Source organism: Protopterus annectens, chromosome 5.part0 (genome assembly GCF_019279795.1).
Source record: "Protopterus annectens isolate FY-2018-M chromosome 5.part0, PAN1.0, whole genome shotgun sequence".
Taxonomy (NCBI): Eukaryota; Metazoa; Chordata; order Ceratodontiformes; family Protopteridae; genus Protopterus; species Protopterus annectens.
In genome coordinates this window covers 1,846,732,153-1,846,757,207 of record NC_056735.1, presented here as the reverse complement: position 1 = coordinate 1,846,757,207, position 25,055 = coordinate 1,846,732,153, and the positions used below count along the sequence as shown (strand labels likewise).

At 38.3% G+C, this 25,055-nt stretch overlaps 1 protein-coding gene across 4 annotated transcripts in view; it reads right to left on the bottom strand.

Moving 5' to 3' along the window:
* LOC122801936 (serine/threonine-protein kinase Nek5-like) overlaps window positions 1-25,055 on the bottom strand; it is a 626,240-nt gene that overhangs the window by 138,403 nt on the left and 462,782 nt on the right. For all 4 annotated transcript variants that reach the window (XM_044071668.1, XM_044071669.1, XM_044071670.1 and 1 more), the window contains one exon: window positions 6,365-6,445. In XM_044071668.1, coding sequence (XP_043927603.1) covers window positions 6,365-6,445 — 81 coding nt within the window. The remainder of the gene's footprint in view (window positions 1-6,364; window positions 6,446-25,055) is intronic.

Here is a 25,055-nt window from a genome sequence, read left to right as displayed (position 1 = left end):
ATATAAAAACACTGAAATTTGAAGTACGAAGCTCCTCCACTCCGGATCCAGAAAACCACAACTAATGCGAAACTGCACTGAAGTAAAAACGTATGTAGACTGGTGCCAATCACCCTTCAGAAAAAGACAAATGCCACAACCCAAGTGAGGGATTAGATTCAACGAAACCTTTTATTCACACAAACCAAAGTCGAACACAAGCGCTTTCGCCCGGTATTACCGGGCTTTCTCAAGTGTATCAAATGTTGCTGCACTCAGTTCTTTTATAGTGCATAAGAACTGTGTTCTTGAATTAACCAATCAACTTAATCAATTAATTAAAAATCAATTAGCAATGCAAACAGCATCGAAACCTTCGGTGCTTGACAAACTATTTTTATGTAAGATTGTACAAAAAAATATGTGTTTACCCTTTGCATCACCCACTGTTGCATAACTTTTTACATGTACAACTAACTGTGTCTTGAAACATTTTAAAAATTATTTTAACACAGTTATTTTAAAAAACATCTTGTTGCACAACGTGACTGATGATAAATACCTTGATGTTAAAAATTAAATGCAAGCAAAACATGCCTTTTTAATGCCCATGCTAAAACGTCCTAAAACCATGTAAAAGTACACTATAAAAGACTTATTATACCAATAAATTGTAAAAAAATTTACATTAATTCCATCGTTTAGTAGATAAAAAAATCTAACTAAATAAATAATGTGACATTGCCTAGTAGCATACTGTTCAGTTCCTTGTTCAGACTCTGTTGGGTGCTGTTTAATCTCTTCTTAAGTTTGACCAGATTGTAGAATTTACAGTGTAATGTGGAACCAAAATTAAACCATTAACCCCACCAATTACAATTTATTTCTCCTATTCTTAAGTATGCAAGCCAAACTTAAACTGTCATTCAATCCTGGGAATTGACCTCACTTGGGTCGTGGCATTTGTCTTTTTCTGAAGGGTGATTGGCACCAGTCTACATATGTTTTTACTTCAGTGCAGTTTCGCATTAGTTGTGGTTCTCTGGATCCGGAGTGGAGGAGCTTCGTACTTCAAACATCTTATATACATAGATGCACACAGGGCATGGCATGTAACAAACATCTTATATACATAGATGCACACAGGGCATGGCATGTAACAAACATCTTATATACATAGATGTACACAGGGCATGGCATGTAACAAACATCTTATATACATAGATGCACACAGGGCATGGCATGTAACAAACATCTTATATACATAGATGCACACAGGGCATGGCATGTAACAAACATCTTATATACATAGATGTACACAGGGCATGGCATGTAACAAACATCTTACATACATAGATGTACACAGGGCATGGAATATAACAAATATCTTATATACATAGGTGCACACAGGGCATGGCATGTAACAAACATCTTATATACATAGATGTACACAGGGCATGGCATGTAACAAACATCTTATATACATAGATGCACACAGGGCATGGCATGTAACAAATATTTTATGTACATAGATGCACGTATGGCATGGCATGTAACAAACATCTTATATACATAGATGCACACAGGGCATGGTATGTAACAAACATCTTATATACATAGATGCACACAGGGCATGGCATGTAACAAACATTTTATATACATAGATGCACATATGGCATGGCATGTAACAAACATCTTATATACATAGATGCACACAGGGCATGGTATGTAACAAACATCTTATATACATAGATGCACACAGGGCATGGCATGTAACAAACATCTTATATACATAGATGCACACAGGGCATGGCATGTAACAAACATGTTATATACATAGATGCACACAGGGCATGGCATCTAACAAATCTCTGAAAAGGCTAGTTTTTATTATGTAGTAGTTTGACAGGGTACAGAAAATACTGAGTTAAAACAAGAAAAAAAATTGTAGAGCATCCTAAACAAATAGTGAATGAAATAAGAAATGGATATCAGTGTTGAGGAAGCTTAGAGGTATTTTAGCAAAGGAAAAGGGTGTCAGTCTGGTTTAGAATATGTACATAGCCATTGTGATTTAAGGAAGACTCTTAGTTGGTTCTTAAACAGTGGAGTAGATATAAGGGAAGTTATATCATTTGGAAGTCTGTTCCAAGTATTTCCAACAAAGTTAGTAAACAGGCAGTCATCAGATTTATTATTGGATTTAAGGGTGGCAACTAGTAACTTATTTGCTGAGCGTAGAGTTTTGAGATTTATATAAGGACTAATAAGATTACAGAGTACAAGAGTATTAGAGGGATGGTACAGGACCTTGTGTGTGATAGTAAGTTGCTGAAGAAGAACCTGGTTTTGAAATTCCAGCCATCCTAGCTATTTCAGATTTTGGCAGTGGTGGGTTCTAAAAGGGAAGCCAGTGGCAAATCTGGCGATGTTGTTATAGGAGGTTGCCAGTTTGTTTAGATTAGTTTTAGATAGGTTGGTATATATGAGGGAGGCATAGAGTAGGGTGGAGATTAGATGGGTTTGAGCAATAGTAGTCCTGGCAGAGGGTGTAAGAAAGGCTTTAAGCTTGCAAAGGAAACCAAGTTTTCTATTAACTGCTTTGATAGTTAAGTTTATGTTATTGTCGACTACTGTATCTGCTTTTCTCGCATCTGTTTTTTGAACGGCTGGTAATGGGTGATCCCATGTGATATAAATTTCATAATTTTCTATAATGCTTTGTGGCTCATTTTTCCAATGTTTTTCAGCTACTTCAATATTATAATGTCTGCATAATCCCCAATACAGCAGTCTTGCCACATTATTATGCCTTTCAGTACACAGTCCTTCTGCTATTAGTATATCACAACTGGCAACAAGATGTGCAACTGTTTCCAATTCTGTTTTAAAAACCTACATTTGTCAGTTTCTCTCACATGTTCAATAGACTTTGTAAACCAATGTGTACGTAGTCCACTAACTTGAGTTGCAAATTTTAACCTTTCATCTTTTGGTTTAAATTCACCTCTCCTTAACCATTCTTGCATTCGATCCTGATCAACATGAGGTTGTTCCAAAAGTTTTCTGTACTTGCAACTATATTTACGCATTTTTCCATATTTCTTACCTTCTCATCTGATCCTTCACCTTATATTCCTTCCTTTGTTGTATTAAAATAATGAGTGAGAAGGTCACTGAAAAAACAATCAGTAAAACAAAATGAAAACTCCAGCAAAGCTTGAACTTGATTATTTGCATATATCCCATGTGCCTCTGATATAAGAGGTTTGGGAGGTCACTCAGTGGAAGTTCTAGCTTTGCTAGAGTTTTCATTTTGTTTTTACTGATTCCTTTGTTTTATGGCACATTCAGTTGCTGCCTGAATTTTATCTACTTCTGGTTTGATTTCCATTCCAACTTGACATCAATATGCTTCTGCTAAACTAAGAAGGGAAGTCATCTTAGACTTATTCTCCTCATGTTTTAACACTTTCACTATGTGTGGATCTTGTGAGGTCAGCAGATATGTATGCAGTCCTATGACAGCAGATCTATAAATGTAATACATTTTGAGGAGGCCCATATTGCCTTCAGAATGAGGAATATATAGTCTTGATATACACTGATTTTTATAAATCATTTGATAAGCATGAATCATCCTTCTTGTTTTCCTGTCCAAATGATCCAGTACCTTTTGGGGACAGTCAGTCATTCCAAAACTGTAAGTTAGGAAAGGAAAAGCAAATTGGTTTATAGCTTGGACTTTGTTTATAGATGTCAGCACTGTTTTCTGTATTAATTTTAGTCTTCTAAAATATTCTTTACTAAGTTTTATTCATATTTGTTCATGTTTTATTGTTGATCCTACATCAATTCTCAAATATTTATACACTCCCTCTTACTCAAATTCTTTTATATCACATTCCTGTCCCGGGCTGATGTTTTCTTGGTGATGGAGCTTTCCCGCTTTAAAAGTTGCTTTTGCACATTTATCAAAACAAAATTACATTCTTATATCATCTGAAAAAGTTCTAACTACTTGCAGTTGTGCTTTCAGTTCTTCATCTGATGAACTATAGAGTTTTAAATCATCCACTAAAAGAAGATGAGAAATCTTTACACTTTGTTGTTTTACGGGAGCCAAATTGCAGCCATGACCTAATCTGTTAAGTAGACAGCTTAATGGGTTAAGGAAAAAATAAAAGAGCAGTGATGACAAGGAGTTACCCTGGAATATCCCTCTTTGAATTTTTATCCACAGAATAATAATTTGTCCTTTATTGTGGCTTTACTGCAAAATGGTTTGCCACTGTTTCATGGTTGCTGTAATGTAATTGATCAGTGTATGGTGTATCTTGTACATTTTTAAGCCCTCTTTTACCCATGAATGTGGGATACTGTCAAATGCTTTTTGTAGTCTATCTATGCCATATTTATATTCTTCCCATTTTTACAGTTCTACATTATGACTTTATTTAATAACAAATGAGCCTTTGTTCCATATGACTTTCATTTGTTACCATTTTGTTTTACTGCCACGGTTGAGTTTTCTTCTAAAAGACTATAAACACTGCCAGCATCAATTCCAGTGTACACTTTATATGTCATCAGAAGGCAAGTTATTGGTCTATAGTTTTTAGGATAGCTTGCAAGTTTGCTTTTAAGTAGGAGTACTGTTTTTTCCCGTTGGCAATCAGGTAAGTGTCTGTTCAGAGTGCGCATATAAATAGCTCTTACTCTTGGCTAAATCTTCATGTACAGAAGTTAATACTTTTAGCCAGAAGTTAGGTACTGCATCTGGGCCTGGGGTTTTCCAGTTAACTTTCTTTCAATCTCTCTGGCCATTACTTCATCCCAGTTCATATCCTGTACATCTGAACTTCTTATTCTTAATGTTACTTTTTCTATCTATTTAGCATTTTGTTATGCTCCAAAAGATCTTCATAGATATTTCTCCAGAATGTATCTATTTCTTCAGTTTTTGGTGATGTTTCAATTCCTTTTGCCTTGTTTCCAATTCTGTATCAAACATTTGGGCCTCTCTGCCAACTGCCAGGCAAACTGTGGGTTTGTTGGGGATGTGAACCCAGGCCCTCTCACACCAAAAATAATAACCCTACCCCTAGACCAACAAGCCATGCTTACCAACATTTACTACATCATCCTCTCACTCTGTGGTACAGAGGGATGGAGCCCTGACTATAGCATCGGCTACCCCAGTCCAATTAGTGTCCCTGGCACTGGAGGAGTAATACAAGGAGGGGAAGGAGTGAAATGGTGTGGTCCCCTCACCTCTCCTGGAGATGAGGAGCAATGCATGCACACTGGGGCACACTAGGTGGTGCAGGAGATTAGAAGAACCACCACTCATACTTCAGTGGAGAGGGACTGCCTAAGATGAAATTCTCCTTGTAGAAATGAGGGGATGTGCTTTGCTACAGCTTACTGCACATCTCCTCCTGGTGTGTCATGAGGTATGAGCAGGGGATAGGGCTGCATACAAAAAATATCTTCAACAAATCTAATTACTCTCTGAGTAATGCCTACTCCCATCTGATCCTCCCCCTTGTAATGAGGAACAAATGGGCCAACTGGACATGAGGGGGCAGATGATCAGCAGACAGTGAGGCAAAAATGAACAGGGGAAAAAATGTAGTACATCTCTGAAATGACAAACAATTTTGTCTAAACTCTGTTATCCAGCCTTTTTCTGGAAATGCTGTTATAGTCTGGTTGAGCTACTTGATTTACCAGTATATAACTAACAAATGGGATCCTGCTTAAGAAGAAATCCATACAACTTCCTTCATAGTTAAAAAGCCTGAATGATGGTGTAGAGCAGGTGTTGTGAATGTAACTTCACCGAACAGCTTTTCAATTTTATTTTAAAAAGTTAGAATAAATGAATGACTAATTGGATGAATGCCTCTCTGTAATACATGTAGAATCCAATGACTTTAGAGGAAGTTATGAAGTCTGGGTTAGGATTTGATTTAAGTTTTAGGGTTGCAGTTAGAGTTAGCATTAGAGTAAGGGAAGGTATAGGGTTAGAGTTAAAGTTAAATCTGAGGTGAAGAGTTGTTGTGCCTTGGAAGGGGAAATGTTACATATTTAAAATGTTTCACTTTCTATTTACACATTTTCAATGAATTTACTGTTTCATCAAATTAGTATTCAGAAATGGTGTTTTGTTATGTGGATTCAATGAAGTTGCATTTGGTGATGTGTTTGACAGTCCCATGCCTTAGATGTGCCACACATTTATAAAAGGAATTACAGGGGTGATAGGCAGCAGCCAAATATACACATTGATGGTTGGCAGAGATGACAGAACAAAACTATAAGAAAGAAAACAAACAACAGCAAAAACAATGTTACCTTTACTTTGCTCACAGCAAATTACCTTTGCCTTGTACTTTTGCTGGAGCGCTTTCAATTCCAGTCTGTTTTGGACCATGGCTTGTTTAAGATCTTTTTCAACTTCCTAACAGAAACAAATATACAGTCATTAGAAATGGCACAGTCAAACTAGATATTTATATAACAGAACATATCTATCAGTAGAATTAGATGGTAGAATTTCTTTGTTACATTTTCTTGCTATTATCACCAACATTACCAACTTGAAGTTGTAAACACAATGCAGAACAAGAAAACAAAATTCTACAAGTGTCCCATTATGTAATATAACAAACAACATAAAACCAAAGGAACAATTCTACAAGTATCAGCTCTTCAGAGATGACGCATCAAGTTATATTTAGCTCTTTCGTTCTTTTTTAATAATCCACACAAGAACTTCATTAAAATCTAACAAATAACTCAAACATACTGTTTAGAAATTAAGCCAAAACAATCATGTTCGTAGGGTCATAGATTAGTACTAGACTAACTGCTATTGTGGACCATTTTAAGCCTAGCCAATTACCCCATATGAGAATCAAACCCTGCATCTTGTGTCTGTAAGTCAAACACTATAACCGTTATGCCATCCTCCCACCTACATGTGGTATGCAAACAATCAATCAATACTTGTCCTTAGGTAAGAGTAGGTTAATAAAGTGCCTGAACCAAAATACTTTGTATCAGATTTAAGGCAGACTATATACTATTTAAAACTTGTGTGCTGACAAGAAACATTTAATGTTAATATGATCACTGAGTCCAGAGTATTTGTTAGCTCTTAACCTGATCTGCTAGCAAGATTCTCTGCACTCAAGCCGTACCTTATAATTTCCTGAAAATACTCCAAACTGACAGATTCCAGTACAGTAAATGTGAATTTCTTAAAACAAGAACACATCAATGAATGTTTTGCTAATGCATTGCTCTGATCTTTATTTTTGATTGCTAGATTATTCTCGTAAATTCTGTGGGCAAATTTTCTGAAAGTTTTTCCTACATAGAAGCATGGGCATGTTTCACATTGGCCAATATAAACCACTCCAAATGAATTACAGTCAAATCTTCCAAGACACCAAAAGAATGGGTCAAGGGCCTCAGAATGCTTCTTAGGAACCTGCATTGTTGCATCTCCCACATTTGAAGGTGCCTGGTGTGAAATGTCCACTGCTTTTGGGACATGAACATCTTTCCAAAAAGGACTTAATGTTCTACGATATTTACATGTGCAAACAGGACGTTCTTCTCCTAATGTTTTGGCCAAGTCATTGTTACCTAGAATGATTTTCCAATTGTCTTCTAGGATTTCTTTTATTACATTTATGTCAACCGTGATTGGTAAAGGGAATGCTCTTCTAAAGGCAGAGTGTGAGTTTTGTTTTGGAGTAGGTATGAAACTTTCGCCAAAAGTTGTTCTGTTGCAACTTTGTGTAAAACGGGCTTAGCTCTGTCTAACCTAAGCAGTGAAACTTCATGTTGGATTTTCAACAGCCAATTATGGTTATATTCTTGTGCTAAGAAGAATGATCTCAGAGTTACAGACACCTTTAGAAAGGTAGCATCATTGCTTGAGTCTGCTTAATCTGATAAATTGTCCCTTAACAAGTCCTTTCTTATGCAAATACTGGTTAACAAAAGTTTTTTTTCCTAAGGATTTTGCTCTCCATGGTGTAGTTATTTATATGCAACTTCAAGATGATATCCAGCTAGTTGATCTTGTTCCCATACCCACTCATGGTGAATTTCAAAAACGCTATGCTGTTGTTGAGATGGCAGTAAATTTTTTTGAATTCTTCCTCATCACCTTTCCATAAGAAGACCAAGTCATCTATGTATCTACTATAGAAGATGATCTTGTTCCCACCAGGCCATGACAAGATTACGAAAGATAGGGTCTACCCTTGCTCCCATGTATGTTTGAGTTGTTTGTTAGATTCTTAAAAAGTTCTTGTGTGGAGTATTAAAAAAGAACAAAAGCGGTAAATCAAATTAGACTGCAGCTGCATCTCCTCTGAAGAGCTTGTACTTATAGAATTGTTCTTTTGGTTTTGTATTCTTTATTCTATGCCATTTTTGGGATTTTATTATGTTTTCTCTTGCATGGCACACTGTCATATTTGGAGAATCATTTGCACAAGACAGTAACTTAGAGTTATCTACATATCCAGTCTGTGAGGATCTTGTGGACTTTACTCAAAAGCTGACAGCAGCCATATCTAATGTTTGCATATTTTTGGAAACTTATATATTGAGAGGTTTGCTGAGTGGTTCTTCTCCTCTTCCTGGGTCTTCCACTCAAATGTGAGGGTTACCTGAGTCTGTGGCACAAGATGCAAGGAGCTCTAGTGATATCAGAAGGCAACTACATACAGGTACAGAGAATGTATTTGAATTCATCTCCAAAAGTGCAGTCAACCCATTCTTTCATAATAGTCTTAGAGATCAAAATGGAATGGAGAAGGATACTGCAACTGATTATGATAATCACCATTAAACAGGGGTGTGTAAAAAAGAAATGTATAGACTAGAAAACTTGGTAACCAAGTACAAAACATGGCAGTATAAAATTCTTTACTTTCAAGAATGCACATACCTTGAATGTGTACCTTTTGGGCTAAGAGTTTATAAGTTTCTGAATGGTGTGAATACTGGTGACCCCCCTATAAAGATCTGGTCATATAGTTTAATGATACAGGTAGTAACCTAATGAAACTTTTAATAGCTGATTATAAACTCAAAACCAGCCATCTGAAAGAAGAAAATTGACTGTTGGCTGAGAAAATCAAACAGTTTCATTGCTTTACACAGTTTGCCAATTTATATAATGGTATTACAGTCAAAGCAGAAAGGCTTTCTGTGATCATTAAAAGGGAGAAAAACAAACTGAATAGTAACTAGTCTAGAAGCTTATGAAAAGGGTACAGCTTAGCCATTAAAAACTTCTAATTTAACTACTGAAGATATCAACCCCATGCCAACCACCAACACTAGTCCTACAACAAATCAAGAGCAGATTCGAATAGCATGATTCAATGAGTCACTGGAACTACCAGCAACACACACCAGACACTGCCACCCACTATTCCCTCCCCTGCTCCTTTTTTATTGCACCTGTCCAGAAGCATCATAACTCCAAAATGGCAGACCGGAGGAAAGAAACAGAACAGGGGAAAAGTAAGGAACAAGAAAAAGAAATAATGAACTCAGGCTTTGAAATTTTGAACCTGAGTAACTTTAATTTGAATACTTACCAACATGTTGTTTTAGCAAAAGGTTTTTCTTTCCTTCCAACACAGAGGGTGCATATTATCCAGACCCTAATGAATTTCAAACTGTATGTATGCAAATTAAATGTAGAATACATTTTGCAAGATATCCCACACTTTGACAATCAAAATAATATGAAAAGTACATACAATCCTGTGCTGCACAGCACACTGCAGGTACTTCATGATTATTGTAAAGAAGACTTTCGTAAGAGACTGGGCACTAGACCCCGAGCACACAATTTAACAAAAGAAGAAATGGATACCTTACAAGAAATGTTGAAAAATGATGAGATTCACACAAAGCTGACAAGGGAGGCACTACAGCAGTAATGAACAAAAAAGACTACACAATGGCCATCTGTAACTTATTGAGTGATGAGAACTGTTATGAGGAAGACATTAAAGAGAAGTTTAATAGAAGCTTTTCAGCAACAGATGACTTAATATTTGACTTATTAAGTCAAGGTGAAATAGATGCCAAAACTTATTCCTTTCTATAAGTCAAGGTCCCTAAGATGGTCAGATTCTTCTGAATTCTGACAATACACAAAAATAAAAAAATCCCCCCTTTAGACCAGTAGTCGCTGCAGACAACTATAAGACGGAGCCCATTTCATGGTTTTTAGATCATTTATTGAACCCTAATGTACAGGCTTCAGAATTTTACTTTAGAGACTTCTAGCATTTATTAGAACTGTTGAGGAACGTACAAATGCTAGTGGAGGGGTGTGTTTTTGCAGCTCTTAATGTTGTGTCCCTATATACTAGTATCGAACAGAATATAGGGATCAAATTTGTAAGGAACTATCTAACCAACTGTAACAACTTTAAAAATGGTTTGATTAACTCTGTACCTTATTGGAACTTGTACTGGATAACAATTTCTTCACCTTTGCTAGCAAATTTTACAAGCAGAAGTTAGGGGTTGCCATGAGAGCAGGGATAGCCGCTGTCTTTGTTAATATTGTCATGGCCTGGTGGGAACAAGAAAATTTTAAATCCTATGTTTTGCTCTACAAGGTCATCTTCTATAGGAGATACATAGAGGACTCTGTCTTCTTATGGAAAGGTGACGAAGAAGAATTCAAAAAGTTTTACTCCCACCTCAACAACAGCACAGCTTTTTTGAAATTCACCTTGAATGGGTTTGGAAACAAGACCAGCTATCTAGATATAAACTTGAAGTTGGACATGACTAATTACACCATGGAGAGCAAAATCTAGATGAAAGAAACTTTTGTTAACTAGTATTTGCATAAAAAGAGTATGCATCCATTCCATGGGAAGAAAGGAATTGTTAAGGGACAATCTATCAGATTTTGCAGACTCACAAGTAATGATGTCATCTTTTTAAAGGAGTCTGTAACAATGAGATCATTCTTCTAAGCACGAGGGTACAACTCCGCCTGGCTGTCAAAACTCCAACATGAAGTTTCACTGTTTAGGTAAGAAAGAGCCAAGTCCATTTTATACAAAGTTTTAATGGAACAACGTCTGGCAGATGTTTACACACCCACTCCAAAACAAAACTCAGCCTCTGCCTTTAGAAGAGCATTCTGTTTATTAGTCATGGTTGACATAAATATAATAAAGGAGATCCTGGAAGACAAATGGAAAATCATTCTAGGTAATAGTGACTTGGCAAAAACTTTAGGAGAACGCCCTGTGTGCACATATAAAAGATTGCAGAACATTAAGTCCTTTTTGAAAAGAGGTTCACATCCCAAAAACAGTGGGCATTTCACCCCAGGCACCTTCAAATGTGAGAGATGCAAACAATGCAGATTCATAAGTAACACCTCCTGCATGTACATCCAAGCCCTTGACCTATACTTTTGGTGCCTAGGAAGATTTTACTGTAAGTCATTTGGGGTGGTTTATATTGCCCAATGTGAAATATGCCCATGCTTCTATGTATGAAAAACTTTCAAAAAATATACCTGCAGAATTTACAAGAATAATATAGCGATCAAAAATAAAGATCAAAACAATGCATTAACAAAACATTCATTGATTTGTTCTTGTTTTAAGAAATTTATTTTTAGTGTATTAGAAGGTGTCAGTTTGGAGGACTTTTCTGGGAAATCATAAGGTATGGCTTGAGTGCTGTGGATCTTGCTGGCAGATCAAGCTAAGAGCTGACAAAGAGCTGACAAATACCCTGGACTCGATCATATTAATATTAAATGTTTCTTGTCAGCATAAATGTTTTAATTAGTATCTAGTCTGTCTTAAATCTGATACAAGGTATTTTGGTTCAGGCACTTTTTGAACCTACTATTTACCTACTATGACCTAAAGACAGTCATTCATTGGTTGTTTGCATGTCACACGACTGTTTTAGCTCCATTTTTAAACAGTATGTTTGAGTTGTTTGTTAGATTCTGATGATTCTCCGAAGAGCTGGTACTTGTAGAATTGTTCTTTTTGTTTTGTGTTCTTTATTCTAATGCCATTTTTGTGATTTGATAACAAACAACATCTGACAATGTTATCCTCCTTACAGCTTCACTTTCTCGAACTCCTGAGTTTTACCTTCAAGATCATCATAGTAACAAAGAGGCCTTATTTTGCATATCTCTAAGCTTACTGTTTCTTCTTCTTAGCCCCTCTGTTTAACTGTTTCAACACCTTTCAGTCTGCTGGAAATTATTTCAATTAGAAAATGGAATCTTCTAGGTAATATGTTTTGTATTTGAAATATACTTTTTGCATAGTTTTGGTTTTAAGACATTAGAACAAATGTTTTGGAGTTGTATATTAAGACCACTGCTTGAGATGCAGGATCTGCTATACACTACCTACATAGTATAGTGCCATTAATAACTAGGAACGGGGTTCATAAAAATATTTTTCAATAGTGTCAGAAGATCTTAACTGGTACAAATACATTCTTCGATCGAAGCCAAGCATAAGTTTGTGCTTGATGCATTCTGCATATTTTAACATCCACCCTTCTCTATCCCTTGGACTGCTTCATCAGCTTATCTAGGAGGAGATCTATATTAATGAGACTGGATTAAACTCTGCAAAACCAATTTTTCTCTTTTCTTGCCTGTGTATCTGCAATAACATTTGAATTTTTACTCTCTACAGTGCTGGCATTTTATTTGGACATCTTAGTCAGGCCATGACATGGGAATGTAGCTGCTGTTTCTTGCTTTGTTTTGGATTTGATTTTTAAATAAACCTCATTAAGCTTTCCATTTGCATACTGCTTGGCTGCCATGGAGTGGTACACTTTTTCTGTTACAATACAGCCTTGTGGAATGACATCAGACAGTATAGCACAACTTCAGTGAAGCACAGCAAGTTACAGAGGAAGTGCAAGGTGATACGCCTGATCCATTTCCTGCACACAAGCCACCAAAGAAGTCAGAGTGTGGAAGTTTGGAGAAGAGGGGCAGATCAGCAGTGATTTGCGATTCATGTGCAACACAACGGAATAGTTATTTGCACTCCGCTATGTTATATAGTAATCCATATAAAACCTTTATGTTCCTTTGCTCAATGCAGTAGTACTAGTAGTAGAACATTTGGGTCTATATTAAATTTTAGAAAGCCGACAATGTCGAATCTGACATTGGTGACACGAGAATAGCGAAACTGCAGAACATCGAACAGGTAAATTGAAATCTCCATAAGGGGAGATTTCTGTTTACTTCAATGTAGTGCGGTCTCGGATTTGGAATATTTAAGTAGCGGGGGGTGTGGTGGGCCAGCCCCCCTGCCTACACCATTTAGTTTTTTTTGTTGTTGTTTTATTTTTTTTTTCCGAACATTCGATGTTTTAACAGTTCGATCACTAAAGGTCGACCTTTAGTGATTCGAACTGTTAAATATTCAATGTTCTAATATAGACCAGAACATTTATATACCCCACTTTACAGATACACATAGTATTTTTGCCAGCTGCACCCCCAGGAGAGAGTTGCCCCCACACCATACCTACTCTGAGGTCATACAACTTTGGAGAAAAGAGAAAGTTCCATTGCCTCTGAAAGTTGTTTCAGCAAGTTGACTTCATAATATTGGTACTCACTAAAAGAGTGGTCAGTCTGCTGATATGCTCCCAGTTTCAGTTTTTCTATCTATTTAGAAGCCATTGCAGACTACTTGTTTATCTTGAGTTTCAGTTTAGTTTAGTTTAATTTAACTTAGCTCTATAAGGAGTTTTGATCACACAATAGTTACCTTTCAGTATATCAACTCAAGCAAACTTATGCTTGGCTTCGATCCAAGAATGTATTACCATTCATTCTGAGAATTGTGGATGACTTCACATGCTCAGAATCTATTAAAGTAACAGCTTAAGGAAACCTAAAAGATTTACCTGATGTGCAGATCATTTAAAAAGAATATTCAACTGCTGTTCAAGAAACTCCTGCAATAAATATTTAATATAAAAGTTAATGTTGATAATGTTTAGGTCTGTGTAGGAAACATTTTAATCAGGGAAGTCAGAGAACCAATGCAATTAATTGTTTTTGTTTGTGGATGAATATTTTTTTTACCCAGTATCTTGGCAGGGTCAAGCCAGATACATTAGGAAAGGAGGAATTTGGTATTGAGGCTTTTTGCAGATGAAATTATTTTTTTTATTATTATTCTAATAGGTCTTGCACTTTATCATGGCAGGATGAAACCAGATACTATAGGAAGGCAGCAGGCAGTGCTGGGGGCTGTTTGTGGATGAAAAAAAAAATACTTTGTTTTTTTTTCATTTGACTTGCACTATTTCTTTTTTTTTTCTGGCAGTGACAAACCAGCTACTTTTGGTAGGTAAGGAGTATGAGAGTTGTTTGTGGATGATGTTTTTAATCTAATATCAGGGCGGGGGGGGGGGGGGGCTGTATGTGGATGCATTGATTGTCCCTGCTGTTTTGCTACTGAAACTTTAGACATGCATGACTAAAGTGTACAAGGAGGAAGTAAGATCAACTACATGTTCTTGACTATTGTTATGCAAAAAAAGACATTAATGTAACCGTTGTTCTACTTTTTTTCATGTTTTAACCTTGTAGCATCAAACCAGATACTGTGGTAGGCAACTGGGATGGGAGGGCTCTTCCTATGTGCAAATGAAATGACTGGCCCTGCTGCTTACTGTTGTAGTTCTGGCTTTGCAAGACTAATGTGCATTTGTGTGAAGTAAGATCAACCACAAGCTCCAAGACCTGGCTATTGTTTATGGGAAAAAATGCATTAATATAACCAGTTTTATATTTTTTCATTTTTTTTTAACCTTGCAAGATCAAACCAGATACTGTGGTTGGGCAATGAGGATTGGGGCTATGTGTGAATGTAACAACTGGCCCTGTAATTCTGGCTTTGCAAGACTGTAGTAGTTGTCTCTACTTTCAGATAACTGTAATCCAATTAGCAAACCTATGAGTAATTGTTAATGCTTATTATTTAATTCCTGTATATACTAAATGTGTTTTTGTCATATGTTTCAGCTTTTCTCTCTGGATGTATACTGAAAAGAGTTTTTTGACTACACCCAGACAAACCCAGTAAACAAAGGTAAAATAAATAAAATAAAATGAGCATTTGGGTAAGGTCAACTGGCATGCACAACCTGTCAGCAAAACTAAATTAATGCAACCTACCCATTACTATTATTTATATTTTAATCCTGGCAGGGTCAAAGCAGATACTTTAGGTAAGCAATGGGGAGGGGGAGCTGTCTGTGAATGACCTTTTGGAATGTACCTCACAAGACATCTGCAGCAGCTGGAAAGGCCACAGAAGTACGTCACAAAGAGGATTACTGGCCTCAAACAAATGCCCTACACTGACCGCCTCAAAAAACTCCAGCTTTACTCCATAGCATATCGCCTACTCCGCTATGTCAAACCCAGAGCTGTTGGACATGCTGCACCTAAAGAAATCCCAATCCCTTTGAGCTACATGCTGTAGGGACCTAAACCTTGTCACCACAATAAACAGGACATGCTGGAGGGATAGATTCCTGTCCCAGAGGCTTCCTATACTCTGGAACAAGCTACCCATCTATGTCAAGCAAAGTTCTTCATTAGCACTCTTCAAGAAAAATCTTGATGAGTGGATGGGAAATAGGAAATACACCCCGGGGATCACTTCTGTGTTTCTGCTGGACAGTGGCACAGGAAAATAACTTTCTTGGGTGGCGTAAGCTTTGGAACCTTGCTGGCTAGGCTTACGCAGGCCCTTGGGCCGATAGCCTAGTACCTACCTATGAACAGGACTGGCCCTACTGTTTACTGTTGTAACTGTGGCTTTGAAGCCTATGGCTACTGCTTCTTTACAACCATTACTATTTTCATTTTAATCCTGTTGGGGGTCAAAGCAGATACTTTAGGTGGGCAATTACTATGATGGCTGTCTGTGGATGAACCAGTGAAAGTATTTGTGTGCATCAAAAATACGTTAATGAAAGCATTATTATTCCTGCCAAGGCCAAACCGGCTACTTTAGGTAGGTAATGGGCATGATGGGGGGGGGGGGTTGTTTCTCTGTTTGTGAATGAAATGACTGGCCCTGCTATTTACTGTTGCAATTCTGGTTTTGCAAGACTAGTGTGCATTTGGGTGGAGTAAGATGGACTGACTACAAGCACTGAGCTTTCACTAATATTTTATGTGAAAAAATACATTGTCACCAGTGTCTTTTTTTTTTTCATTTTTTTTTTAATCTCACAAGGTCAGCCCAGTTACTGTGGGTGGGCAATGGGGAAGGGAGATGTGAGTAAATAAAATGTCCATTCCTGTTGTTTATCACTGTAATTCTGGCTTTGCAAGATTAATGTGTATTTGGGTAAGGGGCCTGACATACATGCTGTCACAACTGTTTCAGTGCAGTAAAATGAAATTAATACAAATCTATTCTTGTTATTTTAATCCTGGAACTATCAAAATTTTGGGTGGACAATTGATATGGCAAGTGTTTGTGAATAAAATGATTGGCTCTATAGTTTTGGTCTTATAATTCTGGCTTTCAAGGACTAATGCATATGTGAGTGAAACAAGTTGGAATGCAAACTGCGACTGTTTGTGTGCCTCAAAAAATACATTAATGAAAATATTATTATTGCTATTATTTTTTTTATCCTGGCAAGGCCAAATCATGTACTTTAGGTGGTAATGGGAATGGTGGGGTTGAATGAAAATTAAATGGCTGGCCTGCTGTTTCTTGTTGTAATTCTGGCCTTTCAGGACTAAGGTGTTTAAGTTTTATGATGTTATAGTAGTACCTATTCAACCACTTCATTAGCTCTGAAATATGCTTAATTTTTCTCAAAGAAGCTCGAGAGTGTGAGAAGGTCTAGTACTGGCTAATTATTTAGTATGTGCAATAATGAATAAGCAGTTAATTTACTGCTGCCTCACAGCAAGAGGTTCTCTGGTTCAATTCTCAGCTGGGGTGCCTTCTGTGCGAGTCTGCATGTCCTCCTGTGGTCGCGTGGGTTTCCTCCCAGTGCTCCGGTTTCCTCCCACATCCCAAAGACATGCAGTAGGTGGATTGGACACTCTAAATTGGCCCTAGGTGTGAGTGTGTGCGTGTGTGCCTTCTGTGGAAGGTTGGGCACCGGGCTGGCAACTCGACACCATAAAACTCCACTGCCAATCATGAGCGGACAGATGATCCACTGTGGCGACCCCTAACCGGGAAAAGCCGAAAGAAGAAGAAGAAGAGGTAAGCATGGTCAGTGTTGATCAGCTGTAATACAGCTCCACCCTGTTACAGTTAGCCCCACCCCATTCAGCTGCTTCCCACAGCCCCCCTTGCTTTGAAGTCACCAGCTGACACTGACATTATCACTAGATATAAGAGAATTCCACATTCAGTATATTCTATGTCCATCCTTACTGATACCAGAAACTGGAGGGTTCTCTCAAATTGTGTCAGCAGCTCTGGATTTTTGCAATGTGAAAGAATACCTGTTCTTTACTCACTTGATAGTATGCAAAAGCTGTCAATATGCTATATTTTTCCATGTAGGCTAAACATTCATTTTTTTCTCACAAAATGTAGAACTTTAACAAAAATAAATAGTCATATGTAAATTTAACTTTGCTAACTTCATACAAAAGTACATTTATGTATCAGTTGATAAGAGTAATATATGATAACCACACCAGCAGTTTTCTGGGACTTTGACTACTTAGTCCATGCAAAACATAGATTACAGCTTACAGAAGTTCCAGGCATGATCATTTAAAATAATTTCATAAATGCAAAAATCTTGCATTGAAATATTAATGTATTTCATATTTGTATTAATAGTATGCTTTTCAATACAATAAATCACATGCACAAATTGATTTTCTCCTTTGCAATGTCAATAAATGCTGTAGAACTTTTCTTATTTTCTTGTATTTGCAGAATAAATGATAGATACATAACAGGTCTACAGAGCCCATATTCCCAGTGCAATGTCTTTCGGCTTTTCACAGTTAGGGGTCACCACAGCAAATCACCGGTCCGCAGACTGACTGTTAGTGAAGTTTTTATGGTGTTGAGTTGCCTGCCTGGCACCCAACCTTCACAGAATGCACATACACACACACACACACACACACACATACACACACACACATGCATGCACCTACCTGCATGTCTTTACAGCTCACTTGACAGAAGGGAGGACATGCAGACTCCACACAGAAGGTGCTCCAGCCAAGAATTGAACTGGAAAACCTCTTGGTGTCAGGCAACAATGCTAACCACTGCACCACCATGGCCACAGAGTCCATACTCCCAGTAATACAAGTAAAATGAGTGCAGTGGAATAGTGGGTAGCATTGTTGCCTCACAGCAAGAGTTTCTCCAGTCTCTCAGCTTTCGTACCTTCTTTATAGGGTCTGCATGTCCTACCTCTCTTCTTGTGGGTTTTTTTCTGGGTGCTTCAATTTCAGTAGGTGGACTGGAGGACACTGTTAAATTTAGTTATTTATTTATTTATTGACATTTGTTAACCGGGTTGGTCCAGCTGGGCTTGTGGCCCATTTTCAGGTGAGACCCAAGAAGAGAATCAAACATTTGAGTCAAAAATATGGTCAAAATCAGTTATATAAGAACGTTAGAGAGACGAAGCAGAAATGGAAACACGTTATATACATATCAATATTTTTACAGACTAACGTCTTCAAAGCTGGAAACCTCTTGCTGTGCTTGCTTTATGGCCTCAGTATGGATTACCACTACTTCAACACACTTTCCTTCTCATCTCTACAAATCATATAATCTTGGTTTGTCCTCGTTTGCATATCATAGCAAGTTATGCTAAACATGCTGTTATACTAAAGAGGCCATCAGCTTTTTTCCAGGTCTTTAAACCAGAGTTATCTTGGTCTGCTGTTCCAATGCCACCAAATGACTTTCTCCTTCCAACTTTTCCACTTTACCCAGGTATTAAAATTTCTTTTGGCACTGCTCAACATTCCCAGTAATACCTCTCCATACATGTTTCACCCATTTTTGCACTCTGTTCACATATGTAATAGCGTTAACTAATTTTTTTCACATTTCAACCTCATTTAGCAGCATTTTACTCGGGGGGGGGTTAAAATGTCTCTTCCTATGACACAGTCCATTAACTACACCAATTATGAATAATGCATCAAGTTCAACATGTTCTTTATGAAGCACCACAAATTGGCCATAGGTGTGAGTGCGTGTGCATGTGAATAGTATTGAAAGAACAACCGTAACAAGTTAAGGCACCTGGTAGTGTGAACATGGTCTCTAGAAGATTGTCACTGTTGAAATGACATCCCTATCGCATGTATAAAAATGGGAAATAAGGGGATATGGCTGGCTGGAAGGAATGATGGAGGAAGTATGGCATCAGCAGTTTTACACTGTAATGGATGAGGTTATTAGCATGTTACACTCATCACATTTGCTCAGTGCATTCATTTCTGGAACTAACACTAATAGGTAGATGACTACCATATCACCCAGAGGTCAAAATACTTTGCCTTTTGTCTTTAGTTGATGAACAGATGCTGGAACAGAAAGGTTAGCATCCTCCTCTCCTCCTATCCTAAATGCAGAAGTAGAAATGATTTCATCTGTGAACAGTAGTTCCACTGACTTCTTATATAAATGCATGCATTATTAACAAAACAAAACAAAAAAAAGTATGTGGACTGGTTCATTTAGCAGGTCTCATACCATAACTTGACGCCCAAACTGAAGTAGAGAAATAAGACCTCTGCTTTTTGACTTTTGTCATATATTTACTGCTATGACTACTGCTTGACTTATTGCCTTAAACTTTGAAGCTGTTGGCAAGTATGACACTGATACTGCCTAAGGTGGTATCTAAATGTTCCTGTCTGTCCTGTTCCATCCACTGCTCCCAAGGGCATTTCAACAGCAATTCCTGTTATCATTTCATAAAGGGTTAACTTTACAAAATCACTTGGAGTTGTTCTAATTTTCATGACATCCTGTCAAATGCTTAGGCACTCTTTCAATGAGTTCTCATGCCACAGAACAAATTCACTAAAAGACTCTTTGTCACCAGTGATGCATTTCCTTGACCCCATTCTTCTGCAGCCAGTAAATAGATATGTATAAGTATGGAGGCGTGGTGTGCCCCTAACTGTGTGTATGCTGTGATCTTGCTCCCCTGCATAAAATAGTTTGAGGTTCACTTGAAGTGTCTTTCAGTGTTATTTTTGCAGCTTTTGCACTCACTGAAAGTTCTTTTGGTGACTGATATGATTCCACTTTCATCAAGACACTGGCAAAAGCACTAGTCCATCTCTTCCCAATATCTACTCAAATTTTTGTTATCCCCTGTTTGATTCATTCATTCCACAAGCCCTGAACTCTGTGCTGATACAGATTATGAAACTTTTTATTTTATTTTATTTTATTTTAATTTGTTACTCAGGATAGAGCAATGATCAGAAATAACTAGTTTTAGTCTCACAGTATATACAACGAAGCAAGCACATAGAAGGACCATAAAAATAAACTTTCAAGCACATTTATTAAAATGAACCCAGTGCACAGAAACAGGTAAGCACTTTCACAGTTAGCTTCATCAGACCAAAATATTGCACACCCCATAACCAAGTTTAAATACAACAACCTGGCCAATCAAACTGTACACTTATTTGGAAAGACAAAGGGTGTTGTAGAGGGTACCACTGAGTGAGAAGTAGTCATTGAAGAAGTCTCATGTGAAATCTGGCTAGGGGAAAAATGGTAATTGAAGCTGCCATTGATCCTAATAGCTGAAGTACAGATCAAGCTGGGGATTTGTGGTAACAGAGCAGTGGTTGTTGAACTTGTTGTCTTATTCTCTGAAGTCTGTGTTCTGGAAGGGATGCTGTGCAATTTCTCATGTCCAAGATTACCCCTAAGAATTCCAAAGACTGGGTTGGGGTTGTGTTGGATTTCTCCCAGTTTATAGTGATTCCCAGGCTTTGAGCGGTTAAGAGTGGGGGCAGTAAGGGGCCAATCGTCTAGATATGGAAAAGCCTGGAATCCTTGAAGTCGCAAGTGTGCGATAACCACTGCCATGCATTTTGTGAACACTCTGGGAGCTGTAGAGAGACCAAAAGGCAGGACTCAAAACTGGTAGTGACTGGCTCCTATATGTAAGCGGAGGTATCTTCTTGAGCGTTTGTCCATTTTTATGTGGTAATATGCATCTTGAAGATCTACGGAGCACAGCCAATCATCTTCTTCAAGAAGAGGAAGGATAGACTGAACCGTGACCATCTGGAATTTCTCTGTTTTTACAAATTTGTTTAGTGTACTGAGATCCAGAATTGGTCTCCAGTCCCCTGTCTTTTTTGGCACTAAAAAGAACCTTGAGTAAAATCCGGATCTTATCTTGTCTGGGGGGACCATCTGGATGACTCTTTTTTTCTAGCAGCTTTTTGATTTTGTGTGCTGCTGTTGGGACATCGGGAAACACTCTTGATGAGACTGGGCAAAGATGGAAGGGGATGTGATAGCCTCTGGATATAATCCATTGTACCCAAGAGTCGGTTGTTATGTTTTGCCAGGCAGCAGGGTACAAGGAGAAATGACCCCCGACCGCTTCCAGAGGTGAGCAGTCGGGCAACGTTTCTGGAGTACTGATAGGTTTGGCCAGAAAAAGAATCTCTGGAACCCCAGTTTCACAGACCTCCTCTGCCCCAAAAGGCATCTTCCATTGGAGTTTCCCCCTCTGCCTCTAGGGGAAAACTTGGCACGTGCATTCCAGAAAGAACCCTGTGATTTCTTTTGCCAGATCTTTCCATTCCTCTGATTTCTATTGTAGAATTGCTGAGGGGTGGAGTGTCTGACACCAACAGCAGACAAGGTCTTGACATCTTGTTCACACCGTGCCAGTGTATCCTTGACTTTAGGGCCAAACAAAGAAGCGGCCTCTACAGGGGCATTCATGAAGGAAGCCTTAAAGGAATCCGCAAAGTCACAAAGGTGCATCCAAGCATGTCGTCTGGCGACAATACCTGTGCCTGCTGCTCTAGCCACCCCTTCACTTGCATGAGAAATAAGACGCATGGAAGAGTTGGAAATGGACTCTAGGGTGGCTATCTGAGAAGACTTCATCAGAAACAGCTCCTGCCAAGGTTTCAGAGAGCTGGTTGATCAGATTTCACTGAAGCCTGGTAAAACGTGCCAAATAATTCAAAGACCTTATGGCGAAGGTCGATGAAGCAAACACACGCTTCCCTAATCTTTCAATCGCCAAGGACTCCTTGTTGGGTGGATGGACAGTTAGACTCTCTTCTGCTAAATCCTTCTTAGTAGCAGCTGCCACCACCATAGCATCTACTGGGAGACCACGTGACCAATGGGGGTATTTGGCGGGGGGCAATAATATTTTATCTGACCTCTTAGGTATCACTTCCATGGTATCATGAGCCTTCCATGTGAGCTGCACGATGAGCTCATCGGCAGGCAGGGTGACCCAGGTGTTAGGGGGCCGGGCACGAAAAGCCTGAAGGAAAACGGATTCCACAGAGGAAGGATTAGAGGGCTTCCAGTCACTCCTCTGTCTAAGGATCTCGAGGATGTCACCAAAGGACACCTCAGAGGGTGACCATGGGGACCTTTCCCTGTCATCTAAATCTGTATCTTCAGTCAATGAATCCTCAGTGGAGTCCATGTGCTTCCTCTTACATGATGCTTTGCAGGGTGCTTCCTCAGTGGGAGGTTCTGGGGAAGACTGCAAAGAGGGGGTCTCCTTAGGAGCAATGCGGAAAACGAGATCTGAGGTAACAGGGAGCAGAGCATTCTAGGTAGGACCTTGGCTCGAGAGTTTTTGGCTGATGCAAGCTTGATATTGGCCGGCTCGGTTCCGATAACCCATCAGTAAGGAATGAACAAAGATTAACAACATCAGATCAATTGTTTTGCTCTTATTAGTATTTGTATAAAACCTTTCATGATATAAACAGCATGTTTTATAATAGTAAAGTAGTTTTGTGTCGTGTGTAATCATGGGTATATTAAATGTGGGGGAGTCTTTTCAGTGATTGTGGTATGTGTTAAAGATATTACAGTAAACAAGCACTTTTTAGTTGGAAGAAATATAGGTTTTACATTATAAGAAGAGAAGAAAGGCTGAAAAAGTATGTTTACTGCTAATATGCTGTGATCTTGGGCTGATGAGGTGGGTACAAGTACACTGATTACATTATATGCAAAATTAAGATGTTTTGTTGTATTCTTATAAGAATGAATATCTAGACTAATTCCCTTGGTGTAAGCTATAAACAAAAGTTTTTTTCTTTTGTAAGCAGGTAGGCTTTAAAATAGGACAAAATAATAAAAGCCACAAAAAATGCTAGTTTCTTACATCTGCAAAGATATTAGCTGTACATTCTATTGTGAGTGAAATTTACAAAAATTCCTTACTGAGTACTTTTCCTTGGAGATGAGCTGTCTGCAGGAGCAAGCAATTTATCTTGAGAGTATTCTTTGCTGAGGGAAATGCAACACTTAAAGGTACAGCAACAAGCTGTTTGATGAAAAATAAAGTTTGAAATGATGGGAAGTGAATGCTTGCACCAAGCAAATTGAAAACAGCTAGAGTCATTCCCCTGCATAAGGGAGGACATCCACAGACTCAGGCAATTACAGACCCATAAGGCTAAACAGCTTCATATGCAAAGCCATGGAAAGATGTATCATTGAATTGATCAGTCAGGACACAGGGAACCTCCCAACACTGGACTTGTCTCAGTTTGGATTCATCAAGGGCAGGTTATGCTTACTCAACCTGGTGGTTACCAAAGCAATGAATGATGGCAAAATGGTACACGCATACTTTGAACTGGCCAAAGCTTTTGACACAGTTTCCTACTCTGACATAGCAGAAAACTAAATAAACTGGGCATAAATCCTTATGCCATCCATTGGATTGCAAACTGGCTCAAAGATAGGACACAGATAATCAAACTAGAGGAAGTTACTTCCACAAAGACACCAGTCACCAGTGAAGTCCACCAGAGTTCTATGCTGGGACCTCTCCTATTTGGCATCTACTTTTCTGAAGTAAAAGCTAATACCAAAAGGGCTCTGGCTTACCAAGTTAGCTAGGAGCAGTCACTGAATCCTCAAATGACTTAGTCATCTTGCAGGAAGGTTTCTCAATTAAATAACTGATGCCAGAATCATGGACTGATACAAAATGCCAAGAAAAATGCATTATTATATCCTCTGGGAAGTCATCTACCACAGGGAACTAGCATATTGACAATACATCCCTAAGTGCTGACCCAGTTGTCTGTGATTAGGGAACTTGTGTGGACAGTGACATAACTTTTGACCATGTGTTTATTGTTGTAAGAAAGTCCTTCTATATTGCACAGCTTATAAACAAAGGGATTGTGTCTAGATAATTTAATATAATTAATATAATTCATTAAATATAATGTCCCCTTTGGCATATATCTGTCCAGGCACATACAACTGGAGCACCCACAGACATACCTTATAAAAGGATTCAAGGCCTAAACAACGTGTTCTCTGTGGTCTGACTCAAAGCCTCATTGCTATACTCAGTATCCTATAGACTGCTTAGATGTGACCTGTGTCTGGGATACAAGGCATCCTCCAATCCATCAGCAAGTCAAATGGCATCAGAAATACTCAGTTTAGGGATCTAAACCTCTTCTGCAACATTAACAGAATGGTTTGTAGGAGCAAGAATATCTTCTACAGGATATTGCTACTATGGAACAGACTCCCCATCCACATAAAACAAAGTTCCTCCCAGTCTATTTTCACACATAACTTAGATCTATTGATGGGAAACAGAAAATTTACTCCAGGACTGCCCCCTGTACTACTAATGGACAGAGGCAGCTCCTAAATGTTTTATCCCATGCATGGGTCTCCTCAAATTACCTACAATATGATCCCAGTTATTCTCATTAGGGGTAATATACAACTACCAGCCAT